This window comes from Geotrypetes seraphini, chromosome 3 (assembly GCF_902459505.1).
Source record: "Geotrypetes seraphini chromosome 3, aGeoSer1.1, whole genome shotgun sequence".
NCBI lineage: Eukaryota > Metazoa > Chordata > Amphibia > Gymnophiona > Dermophiidae > Geotrypetes > Geotrypetes seraphini.
In genome coordinates, this window is record NC_047086.1 from 386,794,289 (window position 1) to 386,812,561 (window position 18,273).

At 45.1% G+C, this 18,273-nt stretch overlaps 1 protein-coding gene across 1 annotated transcript in view; it reads left to right on the forward strand.

Annotated features, from left to right (window-relative positions):
• Positions 1-18,273, forward strand: part of LRPPRC (leucine rich pentatricopeptide repeat containing) — a 318,251-nt gene that overhangs the window by 40,875 nt on the left and 259,103 nt on the right. Inside the window, exon 8 of the mRNA XM_033937468.1 lies at positions 10,154-10,298. Within this exon, the coding sequence (XP_033793359.1) occupies positions 10,154-10,298 (145 nt within the window). The remainder of the gene's footprint in view (positions 1-10,153; positions 10,299-18,273) is intronic.

Genomic DNA, 18,273 nt, shown 5'->3' on the forward strand with positions numbered 1-18,273 from the left:
ATCCTCAGTGAGCACTTATTCCCCCCCCCATTTCGGCGGGTTACCCGCGGTTAGCCACAGGTAAAAGCCACCGTGTCATTCTCTATGCCCAACCATATATGTCTCATTCTCTATGCCCAACCATATATGCCCCATAAATTAATCATTTCATTTAAATGGTCCTTTTTCTTAAGTATTTCTGGCCCAGAAATCCCGAGCCCTGCCTGGTAGTGTGCTTAGGTTCTATCTACCGGAGTCTCCGTCAAATCTCACTCCAGCCCATCTTAACCATCCCAGCCATCGAAGCCCTCCCCAGCTCGTCGTCAACTGAATGAATTCCACCCTAAATTTAGCATGGGCAAGGGACAACACTCCAAATTCCCTTGCAACACTTAAATAATTTTTTTAGGTTTTGGTGGTTATCCAAATTGGGAAACATAGTAAAGAAAGGTAATATAAAGAATAAATCAAAAAGCAAAGGAAATAGGGTAATACCTTTCTTATTGGACTAACTTGATGCATTTTGTGATGAGCTTTCGAAGGTAACCCTTCTTCAGATCAGAAATCAGCAAATGTTGACAAATATCGGTATATATAAGCAAAACATGAAAGTATTTTAAGGATAGGAAAGGGGGAGGGGGCAGAGACAGAAAGGTGGCAGAGAAGTTTTAAATGTCTTTATAAAGGGAAAGAAAGCCCAGATCTCTGTTAAGTCCTGTCTGGTAGGTGTCAAAATCATTTTGATTTCAAAGGTTATTGGATTGTCTAAAAGTTTCCTTTTGTATTCTTACCATAAAATCATTGGTGCAGTGGTCAGTTTTTCCAAAATGTTGTCTGACAGAGGTGACATCCTGGTTGGTACTGGCAGGTCTGAATGAAACTCCTTTCCCTCCCTCCTGTTTTATCTTTTTTCGTTCTCTCTTCTTGACTTTATTGTAGTTCACCCTTCTCCCTTTTGTCTCTCGTTCATCTGTTTTGTCCTTGCAATTAAGATTTTTGTTGTGTATTTTAAACGTACAGTTTGCTCCACCTAAGTGCACGCTTCGGTTACCTGCACATGACCACCATGGTGATTGGACGTAAACTCCGGATAATTGCAATTCTGATAAACACACAATCCGCTTATGCACACAGATATTATAGGTCCAACCGCCATTCTCTCATGTTACTTTCACTCCGGTTAAATGCAATCACACGTTCCGACGTGGATAAGCCACTTGTTTTGGAACTGCAGACTAGGCCTGGCCAGGTGTTCGAACTTTCAGAACTGTACTATGGCATTGCGTGGACAAAAATCATTGTCTTTGGCTGAATGTGTTGATGTGTTAAAGAGACTTGACCAAAGGGAGAGTCAGGTCTCTATTGCAAAACATTACAGCGTTCATCCTAGCTAGATTTCTTGGATTTGCAAACAAAAAAAAGTAAGCGATTTTGAAAGACTGGCAAACCCAACAGCAATTCTACCAGAAAACGGAAAAGAATTTAGAAGGCTGGAGACATTGAAGAGGCGTCCATTGAACTCCCAGTTGGACTATTGTCACAAGAGTTTGAGCTGTATGTCACCGTTGACAACGATCTCTCCACATCATCTGACAGCTCTAATTCCAATATCTGTACAGTAATAAAGGACATTGCAGACAACAAAGAGTCTGATGATGACGGAGATACTGCTGCTGCCATCATGACTAATGAATCATCAGAGATTGTTTCCTTGTCAGACACACTGAAGTCCCTACACACGCTGTGTTGTTATTTGGAGATAAATGGCTGTCACGACTATGGCAGTTTTACAGCTTCAGTAGTCAGATACACAGCCTGAATCTTGCAATCTTGGTTTAAAAAAGTTTATTGCATTAGGCCGAACAGTACTGTTTCTACAACTGTACCGTATTACATTGTATTCAGTGTGTTTTCGGTTGAATAAAAGTTTTATTGCATTTGACTACTGCGTATTGTGATTTTTCATGACTAACAAGTGATACTTCTATTAAACGCACACTCTGTTTAAGTGCACATGGCAATCCGGTCCGAAGGACGTGCACTTAAGCAGAGTCGACTGTATAATACCCCATTATTTTAACATATTATTATATAATCGCCTAGAATTAAGCTGGCGATCAATCAAATTTTAATTAAACTTGAAACTTAATATGATATCTATATAGACTGATTCTAGTCTTTAGTATTTGGCTTGTTTCACTAATGAAATATCACTCTTTGCACTTTTTGCACTGAATGATGTATACCACATTAGAAGATGAACATGTATGGTAAAGGATCCCTTTATGCTTAATGTTATTCCCATATGAGTGACCTTGGAATCCTTTGAGATGTGCTCACACAGTTTGCCACACTACAAGGATGTTTGCCAGTCTCGTGGGTTTGTGTGTGGAACATTTTTCCAATTTTTGTCTCAGATTAGGTGGCTAAGCCAATATAGGTGGAGTTGGGCATATTTCTTTTTTTATTTATTTATTGGTATTTGAAAATTATAAGCAAGTACATACTTGTTTAGGTAATACAGAAGGAATCATTAAAACAAGAATTTCACAGAAATAAAGGAAAAATTTATAAACTTCCTTAGACCTCAATCATAACATAGGTTGGAGGATCCAAGTGAAATTAAAGAGAAGAATACTACAAGAAAACAAATATGAAGAATGGCTTAACAGTTATCCTACTTTCTATATAAACTGTTCAATTACACTAAACATTTCCAGTGACCAATTTCTTCATATCAATGAATACCCTTAGTTGATCTTGGGAGTAAAACATATATTTAACACCCAAGTATCTTATACATTTATAAGGATATGAGAGCAAAAATGAGGCGCCAATAGAAACCTCCTCAGGTCTCATGACAAGAAATAACTTTCTTCTCTCTTGAGTTCGTCTTGTAACGTCCGGAAATATTCAGACTTTTTCCCCATAAAATGGTAACTGGGATTTTCTAAAGAACATTCTAAAAATAGAATTAACATCCCATTCAAATACAAAAGATACTACTAGGGTCGCTCTCTCATTATTTTCGGTAATAGTTGAGTCTAGTATATCCGTTAGTGCTGCCCGATTCAGGAAAAAAAATTTTGATTCTATTCAGCCTACTGAATCGATTTTCCGATTCGATTTTCCTGCCCAATTGGGTGTTTTTTTCAAACATCCTGGTGGGTTTATTTTATAGCCTCTTCACCCCCTTTGCCTTCTCCTAACCACACTGGTGCTGTGGTGTAAACAAAATAAACAAACAAAAAATACTTTTCCTCTCTCTAGTTAAATCCTAGCTCACGTTTGTGGTCTAACAAAAGCTCTGGCAGGATATACGTTTCAAATCTGACATATTGTAATCACAAAACAGAAAATAAAATTATTTTTTCTACCTTTTGTTGTCTGGTCATTGTTCAAATCTTGTTGGTCCCAGGCTCTGGTTGTCTTCTGATAGTTTGCTTGCCAGGGTCTCCTTCTTTCTTCTTTCTCCCTGCTAACCATCCATCTGCCATCTCTGTCCTCCCCTTCCGTTTCCCTTCCCTCCCCTGGAGGTCTGGCATCTTTCCTTTTTTTCATCTCCATCTACAGATCCACCTTTTCTCAACTACCCTTTCATCCAGCATCTCTCTCTTTCTGTAACTTTCATCCCTAAATCCCATTGTCCACCATCTCTCTCCCTCTCCTCTGTTTTTAGACCCCTTATTTCTTCCCCCAGAAGTCCGGCATATGCACATCTCTTTGAATCCCCCCTTCCCTCCCCCCCTCCCCTGAACGTCTGCACCCTCCTGAAGGCCTGCGTATTCAATTTACCTAATTTCAGCACCTGCCCTGCAGAAGATCGCTGGCTATAGCGATCTTTGCAAGCTGCCATACGTCGTCCGAGTTGTCTTCTCTCTGCTGCGGTCCTGCCCCTCCTCTGACGTCAGAGAAGGGGCAGGACCATGGTAGAGAGAAGACAACTCTTACAATGTATGGCAGCTTGCAAAGATCGCTAGAGCCAGCGATCTTCTGCAGGGCAGGCTGCTGAAATTAGGTAAATTGATGTGGGGAAGCCACTTCCCGACTGACCCTCCCCACTTGCCCTCTAAAGCAGGAGCGGCAGGCCAGCAAGAGGCAGCGCTGCCGCTCCTGCTTTAGGAGCGAAGGGGGAGGGTCAGTCAACGAATCGGGAGACCGATTTTTTTGTCATGGTAAATCGATTCGAATCGTGAATCGGGCAGCCCGATTCTCAGCTTCCCCGATTCTCAGCTTCCCCAGCCCGATTCTAATTTTCCCCAGCCCCCCTGCCTGATTCTCAGCTTCCATCCCTAGCCCCCAAGACTCACCAGCCCCCCTGCCGATTTCAGCTTCCAGCCCCAGCCCCCCTGCCGTTTTCAGCTTCTATCCCCAGCCCCCAAGACTCACCAGCCCCCCTGCCGATTTCAGCTTCCAGCCTCAGCCCCCAAGACTCACCAGCCCCCCTGCCGATTTCAGCTTCCAGCCCCAGCCCCCCTGCTGATTTCAGCTTCCATCCCCAGCCCCCAAGACTCACCAGCCCCCCTTCCGATTTCAACTTCCATCCCCAGCCCCCAAGACTCACCAGCCCCCCCGCCGATTCTCAGCCCCCCCCCTGATGCCGATTCTCAGCCCTCCTGCCAGTTACCCTTTGCTTCCGAGGTCTGCTCACTCCCCCCTCGACGCTCCCATGTCCTTTCATTTCTTCTGATGTAACTTCCGATTTCGCAAAACCGGAAGTTACATTAGATGGGAACGAGTCTGGAGGCCGGTGGTGAAAAAAAGAATTAACTGGAATCAGGGCTGAATTGGTGAGTCCGGTTTTTTATCAGAACGAACCGATTCAAATCGATTCACCTGATTCGAATTGGTGAACCGATTCGAATCGGGCAGCACTAATATCCATAACATTTAAAGGATCAAGAATATTTGCTTGTGAAGTCCTTGGTTCAGGTTCCATTGCTTTTTTTAACAAGTAGATAATAGATACGATTTACCGGCGAAATATTATCAGAAGAAAATCCTAACACTTCAATCAAGTATTTTTTAAGCAAATCAATGGGAGTCATCACCAAGGATGTAGGAAAATTTAAAATTCTTATGTTCAATCTACGATTGAAATTTTAAATCTGTTCAATCTTCCTATCAAGAGTGATCCTTTCCTTCACCATACTGGATGTTACTCTTCAAGTTTATCTGTCTTGTCTGAGACCTTTTTTAGTTCAAAGGAAAATTCCATTTTTGTCCCTTCCAATTTCCTCCCCAGGTTCTCAACTATTCTTACAAGCGATACAATCTGGGTAGAAGATCTTGAAACTGTAGTGTTCAGTGTCTGGAGAGCTTCCCAAATGCTCTCCAGAGTTATTACCGCAGGTTTCTCTAGCTGGGGAGTAGTTTGCACTACCCCTCCCAGGTCTCCATGCTCCTCTGTAGATATCACAGCAGTTGCTGCTTGGATTGGGGTTTTCTGGATCGAGTGCTTCTCGTCAGGGAGTCCCAGCAGTGCCGCGGCTGGGGCTGGAAGTGGCAGGGGAGCAGAACCTGGAAGTGAGAGAGATGTTTCAAGGTCCAGCTCTTCGGCGGCTCCTCCCACCGATGAGACAGCAGACTGAGCTCCGGGCAACAATGGAGATGAAGTGCAGAGAAAACTCCCTATAGGCCGCTGAGCAGGTAGGGAAGTGCTGGTCGCCAAGGGTTCTGACCGCACCGTTCCCTTTCTCTTGGTATGAGGCGTTATTTTGTTGAAAAATCAAAACGCTCCGACCTAGTACAGGAGCGTTGCACTAAGCTGCCGCCATCTTGGATCCCTTAACCCGAAGATGGTAGTTCGGGCATATTTCTTTTAATAATTAGCAATTGTAACATGCTCATATATTTCTCTGTTGACAAGAAAGATTGAGTTGGGCAGCCAAGGTATGATCAGCTGTACTGAGACATAGCACCTTTCCAAGGATCAGAACTGTTGTTGAATTCTACTACTACTATTAATTATTTTTGTAGCGCTACCAGATGTATGTAGCGCTGTACAAAGTCACATAAAATACAGTCCCTGCATTACATTACATTAGTGATTTTTATTCCGCCATTACCTTGCGGTTCAAGGTAGGTGCATGGCCTTTTCTGTGTGCAGGGTTCCCCTCAGTCAGTTTTGTTTTGTGTGCTCTGTTGAATGGATGTGAAAACAAAGCTCTCCCCAAAATTTGTGAAGTTCTTCTCTTCTTTATGCTGGCATTTTCATCAGTTATTTTCCCCTCATGTTCTCAAACTGTGCATCCTCTAGTTAGGCTCTGCTGACCAGCAGGAAGATTGAGTATGGCAGAATGTCCTTAGAGCCAGGAAAACTGATTTGATTGGTTTAAAGATTATTATGAAGTAGAGAGGAAAGAGTCTTAAAGACTGAGGGAAACTCCTCAGTATAGAAGTCAGCTTTGTGTGGTTGTGTGTGGGTTTTTTTTGCTTCTGTTTATTGAAGCTAGCATGAAGGCATAGGCTAGGAGCAAAGAGCCCAGCTGATATGGTTGTGTGCAAATGTGTAGACCTCCCTAGTCAAATTTGTGCAGTGGAGGAGAGGCCTAGTGGTTTGAGCAGCTTTCTCAGCACCCTGAGGTTGCGAGTTCAATTCCCACTGCAGCTCCTTCTGACTCTGGGAAAGTCACTTAACACTTCCAAATAAGTACCTGTCTAAAATATGTAATCTGCTTGATTGTGTAAACCACACAGAAAAAGGGGTATACAAGTCCCATCCCCTTTAACCCTTTTGTTTTTTAGTAAATTCCTGATGCAACCTCTACATAGTGTAAAGTTGTACAACATCCTGCAGTATTCAATGCAAAAATAACTACTTATTTGCATTTTTTACAGATTGAAAATAGCATCTGTCAAAGTTTGGACACTTTTCCAGTCAATACCTTGTAATTACAGATATGCACTTCTGTTCTGTCCCCACCCCATCATCATCATATTGATATGTCCCCTCACATCCCATTCCAACCCAGCATTTAAAAGATCTAATAAATTCAACAAAACATAAAACGGATCCTTTAATTTGTTAAAATGTAATGTAGGCTCAACTTTGTTAAATATTCAAGGAAAAACGTTATTTTCTTGAGGACAGGCAGGAACTATATTCTCACATATGGATGATGTCATCCACAGAACCCGGTATGGGCACTACCAAGTGCACAGTCACTTTAAATTTTTTTAAGGCAGTACTGTACAGTGCATGTGCCATTATCTTCCTACCTGACATCGGCTCTTGGGACCTGCAGTTTTTTTGTTTTTTGCGGAGCTAAGAAGCTAAATTTTAGTAAAAAGGGCCTCTTAGAAAAGAAGTAGTAATGAATCAACTGGAAGGATTTCTAAACTGTTTGCTGTATTCACTTTTTAAAAATTTCAATTTGTTAAAATTTGTATCAAAATTTGCAGAAAGATGCTGTGCATAACTTTATATCATGTGGAGGTGGTCAGTTTTTGTTCACATAAGGATTCATTGAAATATAAAATTTGAGCAGGGCTTCCTAAATGTCGCACATACCTTTCATTATAGTTTCTGGTCATACATAAGATGGGGGTATGCTCTGTGAGATGACGCTTGTTCAGGAGTTTCCTCTCCTGCTCCAGAAATTTTATTGAAGCTTTTCTAGGAGGCTCAAGGAAGTGTTCCCATCAGATTTCCGCATTTGCTAACTAGTTATTCTGCTGTCTTTGAAGACTGCCTGCTACAAATGTTTCTTTGCTTTGTAGTAGGACTGGAAATTGCCATTTATTTTTAATAAAGTCAGTGATTTGATTCTGTACAATCTAAAATTTTTGAACTGTAATGCTAACAACAGAGCTTCAACTCTTGTTACTATCTGATGGATACTCAATGTCTGTCTTCGAGGGCTGTAATTCAGGATTTCCACAATGAATATATATGAGATCTGTTTGCATGCACTGCCTCCATTGTATGCAAATAGATCTCATGCATGTTCATTGGGAAAAGTGTGACAATCTGACTGGGTTTCGGCCCTCATGAATCAACATTGACCACCCCTGCTTTGAAGAAGCTATAATACCAGCAATCAATCTTTCTTACATGTCCCTTCCTTACGACTCCTATTTTATGACACCACCTGGAAACGTATCTTTTCAGTTACTGCTTCTACCCACTGGAATTCACTGCCACTTTATTTAAGAGAGGAAGAAAACCTAGATAAATTTAAAACAAACTTAAGAACATTTTTATTTAGGGATGCTTATGACTTGCAATACTTCCACTTCCCTAGACCACCAACTCCCCCGAAAATCTAAATAAGGAAGAGCATAGTCTCCCCTCCTTTACTGTGTTGCCCATTTCTGTCTTTCTCTTCTATTAAGATTGTAGTTCCAGTACGTTCTTGTTATAATTGTATCCCCCCCTCAAGTTTCTATAATTCTTATTTCTAAAGTAATGTACACCGCTTAGACAATTTTTAAGTGGTATATCAAATTTTAATAATCTTGAAACATTTTCCCATAATAAGAGAATTGTTAAGTGGGGATGTGGGTGGGTATAATTTTATTTACCTCACAATATGTATGAATTAATTAATGTATATTGAAGTATTAGGTTAGATTTTCTGAAATAGGAAGGGAGGGCTTGGGGGGCTTTTTATTTTATTTATATTTGTTGTACATATTAAATGATTTACATATTATCTAAAACATTATAAAAATATGAATATTAATATGATATATTGTACTTAAAGTATTCATGAAGGAAAATCAAGTGTGTGTTTATAAGCTTATATGTATTTTTCTGATACACTTGTTGTAATATGAAAAAACTAGTGTTTAAGCCCGTTAGATTAACGGGTGCTAGATGACCGCCTCTCCTGCTTTTAACCTGGGCAGGGGCAGAGAGGCAGAGCCGGGGCGGGAGGGAGTGACGGTGGGAGAGCAATTTCAAAGCCTTGGCAGCGGCGGCTCCTTGACCAATCCGCGCTTACAACGGTCCCACACTCGCGGTCTGGCTGGCTCCCCCACCAAAGCCCTTCGCAGCGGCAGCCCCTCCCACATCCATCCCCGCGTCCCAAGCCTCTCCGAAGGCCGGCTCCCACGAAAATGGTACCCCTCTGTCCAAAGCCGCGGCGGCAGCCTCCCTCAAAACACATTTCAAATCTGACATATTGTAATCACAAAACAGAAAATAAAATTATTTTTGTTACCTTTTGTTGTCTGGTCATTATTCATACCATGTAGGGGTCCCAGGCTATGGTTGGCTTTTGATAACTCCCTTGCCAGGGCCCCTTCTTTCTTCTTCCCTCCCTCCATCCCGGCAGCTGAAGACAGGCACCTCCCCCCAGTGGTCTGAGACAGGAGGGAGCAGATAGTGAGTTAGGAGAGGGTCTGAGGGCAAAGAGGGGCTCAACAGCGCCCAACCATCTTTCCTTCCCTCCCTCCATCAGGTGCAGTGCAGCTCCACCAATGTTAAAAGGAGCCGCGTCGAAATCGGAGGCCTGCCACTGCCGTAGCACGTTCCCCTCTGCCTTGGTCCCGCCCCTTCTCTGACATATGGGACCGCGGCAGAGGGAACGTGTTACGGTGGTGGCAGGGCTCCAATTTCAAAGCAGCTCCTTTTAACATAGGCGGAGCTGAACTGACCTGATGGAGGAAGGGAAGGAACGGTGGGCCAAATTTCGGCAACGACAGAAATTGTTTGGCGGGCCCCATTGCGAAAGTATCGTTGCTGGTGTGGCTAAAGTCTTCTCTCGCAGCAGTTCAGTTTTTCTAAAGTTTAAAGTTGCCGCGGCGGCTCCTTGCCCGATCCCCGCCTGCATCGGAGGCCTTCTCCGACGCAGGTGCGTGTCATCAGAGGAGTCGCCGCAGTGGCTTTAAAGTGTAAAATAAATTTCAGCCGGTAGTGCCACTTTTCGTTGATGGAGGCGTGGGAGAGCAGGGAGGCCAGCGCTTTTCAATTTGTCTGCCCAGCGCTTTCCGATTTGTGTGTAAGGCTGGGGAGTCGCGCATGCGCAGTCCTGCAAGGCCACGGACCTACATGTCGGATCAGGGAAAACGGAATCACGCTGTTGAGTGCGCATGCGCGGCTAGCTTTTTATTATTTCAGATGAATAAAGAAATTAAAAAAAAAAATAATAATAATCTTGAAACTTGTAATGGCTCTTGTAGATTATTATGTTTTCAAGACACTTATTTCATCTGGTTATGGTTACAGACACTTGAAAATGTGGAGAAGACTGAAGAATGCCTTAATGACAGGGACCTGATGCAGGTTATCTGGAGTCTTTCAAAAGCTGGATATCCTGAGCATGTACAACACGTTATGGGCTGCTTGCGTTATGACAGGGGATTCATACCTGGTATGGCTTTCAGACTTGCCTAAGCTGACTTACTGTTTTACAAAGTATTGTACAATTATAGGTGGTACAGGAAAGATTTGTCTACTGGAACTCCATCACAGTGTCTGAGAGATTTCACTAAGTTTAAACCAGGAGCATTCGCGTAGTTATTGAATATTCATATATATGAGGGTAAATCAAAATGTAAAGGCAAAATACATTTAACAGCTTTAATAGAAGTAACCATGAGCAATTCAACGTATCACTTTTCTACATAGTCCCCACGCAAAATGACGCATTTGTTGTATCGTTCGACTAACGTCTGCATTCCTGCAGTTTTTTGGCTGCTCCTGAAGCCAGATGAGCGCCACTTCCTTTTTACTTCATCATGCTTTGTCTTTTGCTCTCCGGGTCGCAGTGATACACCCATGTCTCAACGCCGGTGGCAGTTCTCTCCAGAATACTCGGATCTTCTTCATACCGTCTCAGGAACTGGGTCGCAAACTCCACACGCTGTTGCTTGTGCAGATCAGTGAGCTGCTTAGGAACCCACTGTGCGCAGAAGTTCCTGTATCCCAAGTCTTCAAGTCTTATGGCAAATGCAGATCCATAGCTGATACTCAAATTTGCAGCCAATTGAGACACAATTATCTATCTGTCTTCTCTAATCAATGCAACCACCTTGTCAATATGCTCTTGTGAGCGCGATGTTGATGGGCGACCAGAATGACCTTCATCGGTTGCACCTCTTCTTAACATAACATAAAAATAGTCTTACTGGTTCAGACCAAAGGGCCATCAAGCCCAGTAGCCCATTTTCATGGTGGCCAATCCAGGTCACTAGTACCTGGCCAAAACCCAAAGAGTAGTAACATTCCATGCTACCGATCCAGGGCAAGCAGTGGCTTCCCCCATGTCTTTCTCAATAACAGACTATGGACTTTTCCTCCAGGAAATTGTCCAAACCCTTCTTAAAACCAGCAACGCTATCCGCTCTTACCACAACCTCTGGCAATGCGTTCCAGAGCTTAACTATTTTCTGAGTGAAAAATTTTTTCGTTCTATTGGTTTTAAAAGTTTTTCCCTGTAACTTTGAGTGTCCCCTAGTCTTTGTAAATTTTGACGGAGTGATAAACTGATCCACTTGTACCTGTTCTACTCCACTCAGGATTTTGTAAACTTCAATCATATCTCCCCTCAGCCGTCTCTTTTCTACTTTAAACCCTTTTTACCCACTCATAAACCTTTTGTTGATTCATGGTGCTATGTCCATACTGAGTCAATATTTGATGGTGAATTTCCACAAGTTTCACTCCCTCTGCCTAAAGAAAGTGCACTACTGCACTTTGTTCTTCGATGGTGCAGTCTTTTAATGGAGCGTCCACATTTCTGACCTTGTGGCTGCTACACGACTAAAGGCCGAGTGCTGCACTGTGGGTGGACAAATTATCCAACAGGCAGTGTATGAGTAAATATGTTTTATTTTGCTAGCTCTGTTCTGGTGATGTAATTTAATAGTTGCCTTTAATTTTTGATTCACCCTCGTATTAACATTTTTTAATGTTTCCTGTTATGAGAGCAAAATAAGTCTCTTGGACAGAGGCTCAGTGACATTTGAGACAATTTTACTATCTAACTTAATAGAATAAATAACAAGTTTAAAAATGTGTTCTAAAGCCTTTAATGAATGTACACTTCTCCCTCCGAATCCGTGAGGGTTAGGGGCAGAGCTGACCCGTGAATACGGAAAATCGCGGATAACTTTTAGGGCCAACTCTGACCCACCCCCGCCTTCTTCCAGCGTCCCAGGCCTCCCCAGACCTTACCTGGTGGTCTAGCGGTGAAGCGGGGCAGGAGCGATCTTCCTACGCTCCTGCCCTGTGCAGAGCCATCATCAAGAATGGCTGCCGTGAGTTCCCGTTGTAGTCTCGTGAGACCACGGGAACTCACGGCAGCCATTTTTTATGATGGCTGTGCAAGGGGCAGGAGTGTAGGACGATCGCTTCTGCCCCACATCACTGCTAGACCACCAGGTAAGGTCTGGGGAGATCCGGGATGCAGTGATTCAGCGTTTGTAAAATTAAGGGCAAAAAGTCACGAATAACTGAATTCGTGGGTACTAAACCCGCGGATTCAGAGGAAGAAGTGTATATCATCAAGAAGGTTTTGGTTCTTTTCATCACATGTAAAATGTTTTTGGATGACTTGTTCAAGCCATACAGGGACATAACATTCACCAAACTATCAGTTTCATTCCTGACTTTGTGGGAATGGTCCATCTTGCTTCTGGATCTTATGGTATTTAAAAGCCTTATGGTTACTGAAGAAAGCTGAAGTCTCTTTTTAAAGGATCAACAAAAAGTGTAATATGAGCTCAATGCATTTCAATTCTTGTAGTGTTTGTTTTACTGACTGGGTCTGTGGTTGCTTTGGAGGCAGCATTCAGAGCTCTTGGAAGAGGGAATTATGGTCATCGTTAAGAGGCATACATGATGGCTTCATTTAGAGCCAATGATGTAGTGTTTGTGAAGGAACCCTGGTGCATGGCTCCCAGCCTAAGACCTGTTGTAATGACCAAATTAGAAGCAGTGGGGAAAATTCCCAGGTGGCTGTGAATAGAGGCTTATGGCAACAAACTCTAGAAGACACAGGCTATAAAGATTCCAGTTAAAAGTGACTGAAAATACCAACAAAGGAAGAGGAGGGAGGGAGAGAGAGAGATGTCAGACCGCAGAGGGGGTGCAGGGGAAAGAAGGGAGATACTGGACTTGAATGTAAAGAAGGGAAAGGGAAGATCAGAGAAATACACATGAAGGGGAAGAGAAGGAAAATCCTGCACATGGGTGGAAGGGAAGAGAGAGGGAGAAAATGCTGCACATGTATGGAAGGGAAAAGAAATAGCAAACAGCCAGGAGGTCCAGAAACTAGGGCTGCATCAAATATTCAATTTGATTCAGCCCCAAATAGTGCCCTAAATACATTTTACGCATTTGGCTGAATAGTGAATTTGTTAACGACCTGGAGGCGGGAACAAAATGTGAGGTCATTAAATTTGCAGATGACACCAAGCTATACAGCAGGGTTAAAACCACGGCAGACTGCGAAGATCTCCAAAAGGATCTGACGACACTGGAAGAGTGGGCCAAAAAGTGGCAAATGAGCTTCAACATAGGGAAATGCAAGGTCATGCATGTAGGGAAAAAGAACCCAATGTTCACTTACAAAATGGGGGTATCACTGCTAGGGGTAAGTAACCTTGAAAGAGACCTGGGAATGATAGTAGACACAACATTGAAGGCGTCGGCATAGTGCGCCACAGCCTCAAGAAAAGCAAACAAAATGTTGGGTATCATTAAAAAGGGTATCACGACCAGGACGAAGAAAGTCATCCTGCCACTGTATCATGCAATGGTGCGCCCGCATCTGGAATACTGTGTCCAGTACTGGTCGCCATACCTCAAGAAGGACATGGCAGTACTTGAGGGAGTCCAGAGAAGAGCAACTAAGCTGATAAAGAGTATGGAAAATCTCTCATATATTGACAGACTAAAGAAGTTGGGGCAGTTCTCCCTGGAGAAGCGGAGACTTAGAGGAGACATGATAGAAACCTTCAAGATCCTGAAGGGCATAGAAAAAGTAGACAGGGACAGATTTTTCAAATTATGGGGAACCACAAGTACAAGGGGGCACTCGGAGAAATTGAAAGGGGACAGGTTTAGAACAAATGCTAGGAAGTTCTTTTTCACCCAGAGGGTGGTGGATACATGGAACGCGCTTCCGGAGGCTGTGGTAGGCAGGAGCACGTTACAGGGCTTCAAAGAAGGTTTGGATAGGTTCCTAGAGGACAAAGGGATTGAGGGGTATAGATAGGAGTAGAGGTAGGTTATAGGGATAGGAGTAGAGGTAGGTTATAGAAATAGTCAGGGACCACTGCTCAGGCAATAGGCCTGATGGATCGCCGCGGGAGCGGACCGCTGGGCGAGATGGACCTCTGGTCTGACTCAGCGGAGGCAACTTCTTATGTTCTTAAATTTGAATACAGATACTCCAGGGCTCTACTGTGCTAAATCGTACTGAAATAAACACAATCTCTGATTTCAAAAAGAAAAAAGTGACTGAAAATCTTAGGGGGAGGGAGGGTAGTTGAAGTTGACTCCATACTAGAGAATGACATGGTGACAAAATTCATCACCGTTCCCGTCCCCGCGGATAACCGCGGGAAACCATCTTCATGTCATTCTTTAAGGAAAGAGGGAAGAATCAGAGTATGAATGGCCACAACCACTGACCCGCAAGCTTTGCTTTGAATAATGCTGGTGTAGAAGGACAGGATGAAATAGACACTAGAAAATGACATGGGTTTATTTCCCACGGTTATCCGCAGGGACGGGAACGGTGATGAATTTTGTCACCGTGTCATTCTCTACTCCATACTACTTACTTACCTATCTGTTTAGGAGCCCAGAGTACCCATTATCTGAAACATTTCTGAAAATAGGTTTACTTTGTAAAGGAATTTTAAGCTGCAACCGAGTCCAAGTTTATATGATATACCGCAATATGGGAATCTTTTACTAAGGCACGCCAGCTGGTTTAGCAAGCGCTAAATGTGAACGTGCCCACAGAATATAATGGGCGCATTAGCATTTAGCGCGGGCTAAATCGGCTAGCACGCCGTAAAAGACCCCCTATGAGTGGAAAGCACATCAAAATGGTTTACAATTTATAAAGGTGTTAGTTGATTTCTGTAAAATGATATTATCCCAGGACAAGCAGGCAGCATATTCTTAACACATGGGTGACGTCACCGACGGAGCCCTCGGTACGGACCTTTTAACTAGAAGTTTCTAGTTGGCCGCACCGCGCGTGCGCGAGTGCCTTCCCGCCCGACGGAGGAGTGCGTGGTCCCCAGTTTCTTCGTTTCCGCGGAGCGAAGAAGACGCGTGTATTTTTTCAACGGCCGTTGAAATCACTTTTTGCCTTCCCGCTCGCGCTTTTGTTCTAAATTTTTCTTCCTCTACCTTCGGGTTTCCTTTTTCTTTGAATTGCAAAAAAAAAAAAAAAAAAAAAAACTTTGATTTTTCTTGTTTCTTTCGTTTTTGCCCCGGCGGGGCCTGTTGCCATTATACAGGCCTCGGACTTCGATTTTGCGGAGGCTATCTTCCCCTTCATGCCCCCGCAGGTCGGTTTTAAGAAGTGCCAGCGGTGTGCACGCCCGATCTCCGTTTCTGACCCACACAATTGGTGTTTGCAGTGCCTGGGTCCGGAGCATCGGGCAGATTCCTGCACCCGCTGTGCCACTTTACAAAAACGTACTCTTAAAAACCGAAGAATCCAGCAAACCCTGCTCTTCGGCTCCGAGTCGGCGATGGATTCATCACCTTCAACGGCGGTACCGCAGAAATCGGCACCGTCAAGCTCGACACCGACCGATCCCGCATCGGCGCCACTGGCGCCAGGTAAGCCGGCTAAGAAGCCTTCCTCTTCCCTCGAGCGCCCTCCAGCTACGGTGTCGACACCGTCCATACCGGCATCGCACCGGTCCCGTAAACGCTCCGCCCCGATAACGGTGAGTGCCTCGTCATCGGCCTCCTCATCACCGGGGCGTGGAGCGGCATCCAAGGAACCGAAGAAAAAGAAAGCGGTTCCGATGCCACCCCTAGATGACCGTATTTCGGCCATTCTACAAACTCAGCTTCAGGAGCAGTTGAAGAAACAGCTTGAACAACTGCTACCCTCTATCCTGGCACCGCTCCTTCCGGTACCAGACCGGCCCGAGCCCCGCACCGAGCCCCCGGTGTCCACTCCTTCGGTACCGGTAAACACCTCGATGCCGATCCTTTCGGCCCAACAACTTCCTGATGATCCTGTGGTTCATTCTCAACCCACAGTGGATCCTACTCGGCACCAGGCGGTACGGCACTCTTCTCGGGACCGAGAACGACGCCGATCGTCCTCCCCTGGTACCGTTTCGGTGCGCTCTGGTAAATCTTTGTCCAAGACTCGCCACACCGCACCCTCCACCCCGGTGTCCCGACACGCACCAGAGGTCAGGGATCCTGATTTATGGGAGGAGACTCCTCTCGGTACCGAGGAGGATCCCTCCTCATCTGATGAGGAACCATCGGCACCTGATGCCACCTCTAAACCTGAGCAATCCTCTTTTTCTAAATTTCTGAGGGAAATGTCTGCTGCTCTGTCACTTCCCCTTGAATCTGACTCCAAAAAGTCCCAAGCCTTTTTAGAAGCCTTAGACTTTGAGCAACCTCCTAAAGAGTTCCTCAAGCTTCCCGTACATGACATCTTACGGGAGACATTCTACAAAAACTTGGAAAATCCCCTCACGGTACCGGGAGCTCCCCGTAAACTGGACAACCTTTACCGTGTCATCCCTATTCCAGGATTCGACAAATCTCAATTGCCCCATGAGTCCCTTCTGGTGGAATCCACCTTAAAAAAGACTCAGGGCTCCAGTGTCTATGCCTCTACCCCTCCTGGCAGAGAAGGTAAGACCATGGACAAGTTTGGCAAGAGACTTTACCAAAATGCCATGCTTGCCAACAGGGCAAACAACTATTCCTTCCATTTTTCCTTTTATCTCAAACACTTGGTCCAACAGCTGTCTGCCCTCCAGAAGTACCTACCTGAGCGCAAGGTCCCGCTATTCCAGCAGCACATATCTGGCCTTCTCCAAATGCGCAAGTATATGGTCCGCTCGATATACGACTCCTTCGAGCTCACCTCTCGGGCCTCTGCCATGGCTGTAGCCATGCGTCGCTTGGCCTGGCTCAGAGTCTCCGACCTGGACATCAACCACCAGGACCGCCTGGCCAACGCCCCCTGTCTCGGGGATGAGCTTTTTGGAGAGTCACTGGATTCCACCACTCAGAAACTCTCTGCCCATGAGACCAGGTGGGACACCCTGATCAAGCCGAAAAAGAAGGCCCCGCCTGCTCGACCCTATCGGCCTCAATCATCTTACCAGCGGAGGTTCTCAGCCAGGCCACTCAATCCGCCTCCCCAACAATCTCGGCGACCCCGTCAACAGCAGCACCATGCCCAGGCTCGGTCTCAGGCCACTCAACCCTCCAAGCCTCCTCAGCCTGCTAAACAATCTCAGCCCTTTTGACTCTTCTCTCCAGGGCATAGCCAGTCATCCACCCTCGCTGCCTCTTCCACAGCCTATCGGGGGTCGTCTCACCATCTTCTCAAGCCGTTGGGAAGTCATCACGTCGGACCAGTGGGTCCTCAACATCATCCGCCACGGCTACTCTCTCAACTTCCAGACTCTGCCTCCGGACAACCTTCCCGTAGAGTCTGCTTCAACCTCATCTCAAACCCCCCTCCTCCTGAGGGAGGTTCAATCCCTCCTCCTTCTCAATGCCATCGAAGAAGTACCTCCAGATCAAAGGGGGCAGGGATTCTACTCCCGCTACTTCCTGGTACCCAAAAAGACGGGAGACCTCCGTCCCATTCTCGATCTCAGGGACCTCAACAAGTGTCTGGTCAAGGAGAAGTTCAGAATGCTCTCCCTTGCCACGCTCTACCCTCTTCTTTCTCAACACGACTGGCTATGTTCCCTGGACCTCAAAGAGGCCTACACTCACATCTCCATCAATCAACATTCTCGCCGCTACCTGCGTTTCCAGGTACTGCACCACCACTATCAGTACAAGGTGCTACCGTTCGGCCTCGCCTCCTCACCCAGGGTCTTCACCAAGTGCCTTATAGTGGTAGCGGCCTTCCTCAGGTCTCACAACCTCCAGGTGTTCCCCTATTTGGACGATTGGTTGGTGAAAGCACCTACGTCTCCACTTGTGCTACAGGCTACTCATCACACCATCTCTCTCCTCCACCTCCTGGGGTTCGAGATCAACTACCCCAAGTCGCATCTGCTTCCCACCCAGCGACTTCAATTCATTGGAGCAGTTCTGGACACCACGCTAATGAGGGCTTTTCTCCCCTCCGATCGCAAGCAGACCCTGCTCCATCTCTG